This window comes from Littorina saxatilis, linkage group LG9 (assembly GCF_037325665.1).
Source record: "Littorina saxatilis isolate snail1 linkage group LG9, US_GU_Lsax_2.0, whole genome shotgun sequence".
In the NCBI taxonomy this organism is placed as follows: Eukaryota; Metazoa; Mollusca; class Gastropoda; order Littorinimorpha; family Littorinidae; genus Littorina; species Littorina saxatilis.
Window position 1 is genome coordinate 65,016,350 of NC_090253.1, and position 6,055 is coordinate 65,022,404.

A 6,055-nucleotide genomic window follows, 5' to 3' on the forward strand; every position below is an offset into this window, starting at 1 on the left:
ATGTCATCCCTGCTGTAAATAGCAACAAGTACTTATAAAGCCGTCAGTAGCCCACCCACTGAACCCAATGTCAGCCCTGCTGTAAATAGCAACAAGTACTTATAAAGCCGTCAGTAGCCCACCCACTGAACCCAATGTCAGCCCTGCTGTTTATACAGCAACAAGTACTTAAAGCCGTCAGTAGCCCACCCACTGAACCCAATGTCAGCCCTGCTGTTTATACAGCAACAAGTACTTAAAGCCGTCAGTAGCTCACCCACTGAACCCAATGTCAGCCCTGCTGTTTATACAGCAACAAGTACTTAAAGCCGTCAGTAGCCCACCCACTGAACCCAATGTCAGCCCTGCTGTTTATACAGCAACAAGTACTTAAAGCCGTCAGTAGCCCACCCACTGAACCCAATGTCAGCCCTGCTGTAAATATAGCAACAAGTACTTAAAGCTGGTCAACAAATAACTACAACTGGCATACAATACAGCTCTTAGGTTCATAATGTATCTTGCATACATAAAATGTGACACCATACAAGCTCTAAGTCTTAGGTTACTTTGCTGGTGAACACAAAGTGTGATCAACATTTTAAGTCTGAAACAAGATGACATACACAGCATGATGATGACTAGAGACAGAAACAACACGACATACACAGCATGATGATAACTAGAGACAAAAACAAGACGACATACACAGCATGATGATGACTAGAGACAGAAACAAGACGACATACACAGCATGATGATAACTAGAGACAGAAACAACACGACATACACAGCATGATGATGACTAGAGACAGAAACAACACGACATACACAGCATGATGATGACTAGAGACAGAAACAAGACGACATACACAGCATGATGATGACTAGAGACAGAAACAACACGACATACACAGCATGATGATGACTAGAGACAGAAACAGGAAAATGCACTGACAGGCCACAACTCGTCATGAAAAATATCATGTACAGGTAAACAGTACAAAGCTTGAAAACAAAGTTATTTAATAAACAATGTACACATTTCAGTGACTAAAATATGAATTTGAGTATCAGTGAATCAATCAATTCGGTCAATCAAAACTTAACAAGAGATACAAATTTATGCGTACATGTACCTCAATACAACAACCAAGTAGTCAGTAAACAAAAGCAAAATAAGAAATAAAGAAATAAACATCTAAAAATTAAGTAGTTACTGTACATCTGCCTACCACAACACGTACAAAACAATCGCCTGGGTCTCATGATCAAGTATCTCATTGAGCTGCAACACAGATGTACAGTTCAGTGAATGAAATGTCACTCAAGATGATTGTGATACAAGCGCTACATGCATGTGTCACAAAATGGCCCAGTACAATCAACTTTAATAACTAACAAAACTGTACCAGACTTTTTTTTTCTCTCCCACATGTAAATTAATTAACCCTCATTTTATTTTCAAGATATGAGATTCTCAGGTTATTGAAGGCCTTGAGAGGGGTTCCACTGTATCATGAGAATGCAAGCCACTACTGTTCATCAGTCTCAGAGTCAAAGCGACTCAGCACGTGATAGGGCAAAAAAAAAATAGGTGTGGTTACGGTAACATAGCCAAAAAAAATAGGGTAGGTAGGTAGGCAATCACTTTTTTTTTTTTTAAACTTTTTTTTCTAATGTGTACAAATTAAACCTACTTGACAGGGAAATAAGTGTGCGACTCGGGCGCTTTCGCTTTCATTGCGTTTTTTGCACTCGTTTTTTTTTTTCGTGACAAATGTAATAAAAAGTTATGGGATCGGCCCCTAAAAATAGGGTAGGTCGGGTTACCGTAACCACACCTATTTTTTTTTTTAGGCCTAGTTGTAGCCACTACTGTTTGTCAGTCTCAGAGTCAAAGCGACTCAGCATGTGGTAGTGGTAGCCACTACTGTTCGTCAGTCTCAGAGTCAAAGCGACTCAGCACGTGGTAGTTGTAGCCACTACTGTTCGTCAGTCTCAGGGTCAAAGCGACTCAACACGTGGTAGTTGTAGCCACTACTGTTCGTCAGTCTCAGAATCAAAGCGACTCAACACGTGGTAGTTGTAGCCACTACTGTTCGTCTGTCTCAGAGTCAAAGCGACTCAGCACGTGGTAGTTGAAACGAACCCTGTTCTCAAGGAAGACGCCGTCACTGGGCGTGGAGTCAGCGTCCAGACAGCGACCGCAACACGACCGCTCCACCAGCTTCCCCACCAGCAACCACAGGCACACCACCATCGTCACATTCACCGCCGCGTGGCCCACGAAGATCATAGTGAACAGCAGCATGGTGTCTCTCCTGCCCTCCACGCTAGCGCCCCCTAGGTGTGAACTGCTGTCAGTCAGCACGGCCGCGTGCAGCCACCACGAGCCCTGCAGCAGGAGGAGGTAACTGCGAGCGACGGGACACAGCACGTTATGAGGATGCAGGCCCTCCACCACCGTCACCACCATGCTACCCACAGCCACGTACAATGACAGCGAGTGTAGCGACGACACCGGCTGCTCCGTCAAGTAAGCACGCGCCCCCTGCACCGCCCCCAGCGCTGTGTAGAACAGCAGGAGGCCAGCAAAGTCCAGGTAGACACACAGAGCGGGGGGGCCCCAGTGAGCCAACATGTCCATCAGGCCCCACATCACCAGGAAGGAGGAGAGAGTTCCTAGCTCCGTGCGCGAGAGAAAGGCGGCGTCCCCCGGGTAGCCTCTGTCTTGAGTGAACTCGACCAGGGTCAGCACGACCCCCACGCTGACCTTGACCAGTCCCTCTAGCGGCTGCACCTTGCATCGCGTGCACCAGGTGAAGGTCACCGACGTCTGGAACTCTGTGTTACGACGCAGACAGCGGTAGTAGCGCGCCGTGATGTGCGACAACCACCACACCGCTGTCATCATGAACCACGCCCCCAGCGCCAGCACACCCACGTGTAGCATGATGATTACATCGGTGTGTGTTGCACTGGCTGTCAGCTAGCTTCACCATGGGGGGGGGTTTGTCACCACTGAAACACAAAAGATTACTCATAACTCTGTTTCACGGATATATATATGTATGTGTACATGTTAGTTTCCTACCATTCTGCTGAAGTGATAAGTTCACAAGCCATACTCTCACACCAAGACAAGAGATGTTCATTCTGTTTCTCTGTGTTTGGTTTGGTTTCAGATCACTCAATTGGTGTCATCTCCCCTCCCCCCCACAAACATTGTCAACTCCTTTTTTTTCTTTCTTTTTTACAGTTAACTAAATTCTTGCACTCACAGAGAAATGCTGTTTACAATTACATATATTTCACATGACAAATACAATCATCATTAAATCAGTCCAGCATTTAAATAATACTTTACATTTGTTCATTTTCAAAACGTAAGCTCATAAATCTGGTATTTACAACAAACAGTACTTATAAATCTAGATATTTTCACATTAGCTGGTGATGCACTCATTTGTTAAACTTGTACACTTTTCACGCAGGCCTGTATCAGTGTATGTGTGTGTGTGTGTGTGTGTGTGTGTGTGTGAATGTGTTCATGTATACATGTGTGTGTGTGTGTGTGTGCGTGTGTTCATGTGATGATGTGTTCATGTGTGTGTGTGCATGCGTACTTGACTTCTGCCCGTGTGTTTTATGTCCCTGCATTTTATCCATGCATATCATCTTACTCATGGATGTTCAGTGGCCAGAAAAAGATCTGCCGGGCGAGTAGAAGCCGCCTGGCTACTCACCCGGCTGGCCACTGAACAAGCAGGTCCAATGCAACACTAATGGTTGAAGATAAACACTGTACATGCAGCGACTGTGGTATGTACCGGGCCAGAGAAATTTCTGGCGGGCTAGTAACTTCTACTTCTAGTAACTTTCTTGAAGTTACTCGTCCGGTTGGCAGGTTACAATTTTGAGATTTGGCCATCCTTGTTACTGTTTGCGCTACAGGGCGTATTTGCTCATTCACACATTAAGCCAGAGAGAGAGAGACAAAGAAAGAGACAGAGATGTGAGAGAAAAGGTAAGAGGGAGAGGGATACACAAATGTGAGAGAGCGATCGAGAGAGCGATCGAGAGAATGAGAGAGAAAAAGCCACAGGGCGTATTTGCTCATTAAATCACGCATTAAGAGAAACAGAGACATTTAAGAGACAGAGAAAGCGTGAGAGAGAGAGAGAGAGAGTGAGAGAGAGAGAGAGAGAGAGAGAGAGAGAGAGAGAGAGAGAGATAGAAAGAGAGACTAAGAAAGAGAGACTAAGAGAGAGAGAGGGAGAGAGAGACAGAATTGTGAGAGAGATAAGCTACAGAGCGTATTTGCTCATTCGCACATAAATTTGATTAAGCCAGAGAGAGAGACAGAGAGAGAGACAGAGTGACAAATACAAAGACAGCTACATATATGAGAGGAAGAGAACGCGTGAGAGGGAGAGGGAGAGGGAGAGGGAGAGGGAGAGGGAGAGGGAGGAGAGAATGTGACAGAGGGACAGATCGATCAATTTGGCTACAGTGTGTGTTTCTCGGTCTCTGTGAGATTGTCTCTGTCTTCCTGCCTGTCTGTCTGTCTCCCTCTCTCTTACACACACACACATTCACACGCACAGAGAGACAGAAACAGATGGACAGACAGAGAGTAGCTCAGTAGCACAGGATGCCAATACCGACCAGCTATGTGAATCTGCGATGCAGAGAAGCAACATCCGATCGACTCCCGGTATTTCTCACTCACTTCGCTTCGCACAGGACGACTCGCAGACGCAGACACGCTTGAGGAAGAAAAGTAGATTCTTTTATAGTATCGAAAAGTCACTGTCTTGCTTTTGGCATCAGCATCAGTGGCATGCTTTTCTCAAATAATCACTACTGTTGATTGTGGGCAGTAATGGAAAGACAAGACAAGTCAACAAAGAACTGAAGCCGTGAAGGTTCGCCGAAAGTGACAATGAAGCAGGGCGAGCAACTCCCGGAATGAATTGTGATGCTACAGGAGTTTTCTCCCTTACACCGTCAGAACGATGACTGTGCATGCTGAAATACAGTACACCTGCACCCTTACAGTTTCATCTGCTTTGGTGTTATTATTCAGAGTGTGTAATTTTGTTTTTAAATATGATGATGGTCATGCTCATGAAAATGCTTCGAATGTGCAATGCATGCACTTTAATTGTACTGTTTTGTCATGGGATTGCTTCAAGTTGTGATTGCTGTGTGTGTGTGTGAGTCAGTGTGGGTGTGTGAGTGTGTGTGTGTCAGTGTGTGTATGTGTGTGTTTGTGTGTGTGCTTACGTGTGTGTTGTGTATGTGTGTGTCACGGTGCGTGTGTGTGTGTGCATGTGTGTGTACGTGTGTGTGTGTGTGTTTGTGTTCGTGTGTGTGGTGTGTGTGTGAGTGCGGTGTGCGTGTGTGCCGTTTGTGTTCGTGTGTGTGCGGTGTGTGGTGTGTGTGTGTGTGCGCGCGCGTGTGTTTGTGTTCGTGTGTGTGCGGTGTGGTGTGTGTGTGTGTGTGCGTGTCTTTGTGTGTGCGCGGTGTGTGGTGTGCCGGTGTGTGTGTGTGCGCCGTGTGTCACGTGTTTGTCACTGTTCGTGTGTGTGCGGTGTGTTGTGTGTGTGTGTCAGTGTGTGTGTGCGTGTGTGTTTGTGTTCGTGTGTGTGCGGTGTGTGTAGAAAATATATGGCTGGAACACACACTCACACACAACACACACGCACGCACATATACGTGCACAGGGAGAGGGGTACATAGGTCGAAATAGACTCGAGTTTTGTCAGTACATCAGTTTTAATTATTTACAAAATATTATGTTTAGTGTCTTCTTCTGTTTCTCTCTGCCTTCCTCTACACCCCCTTCATGCATGATATAAACGCGTTGTGTATGTGATATCACGTTCCTAATATCACGTTTAATATCACGTTTAATATCACGGCGATCAATATCACGCTCGGGACGCCACCGCGCCGCGCAGTGTGGTTTCCAGACGATGTCAACAAGTGTTCACTGGGTGAGAGTTCAACCCGTCATATTTACACTTGACGTGTGTGAGTTTAACCCTTTTAATGTAAAACATAAAGT

At 45.6% G+C, this 6,055-nt stretch overlaps 1 protein-coding gene across 1 annotated transcript; it reads right to left on the bottom strand.

The window, feature by feature from the left end:
* Nucleotides 1-1,910: 1,910 nt before the first annotated feature.
* Nucleotides 1,911-4,884, bottom strand: LOC138977506 (transmembrane protein 45B-like). Its single transcript, XM_070350354.1, has 2 exons — nucleotides 4,651-4,884; nucleotides 1,911-3,003 (listed from the first exon to the last, which is right to left on the bottom strand). The coding sequence occupies exon 2, from the start codon at nucleotides 2,933-2,935 to the stop codon at nucleotides 2,075-2,077; it is 861 nt and encodes a 286-aa protein (XP_070206455.1). The 5' UTR covers nucleotides 2,936-3,003; nucleotides 4,651-4,884; the 3' UTR covers nucleotides 1,911-2,074.
* Between the last annotated feature and the right edge of the window lie 1,171 nt (nucleotides 4,885-6,055).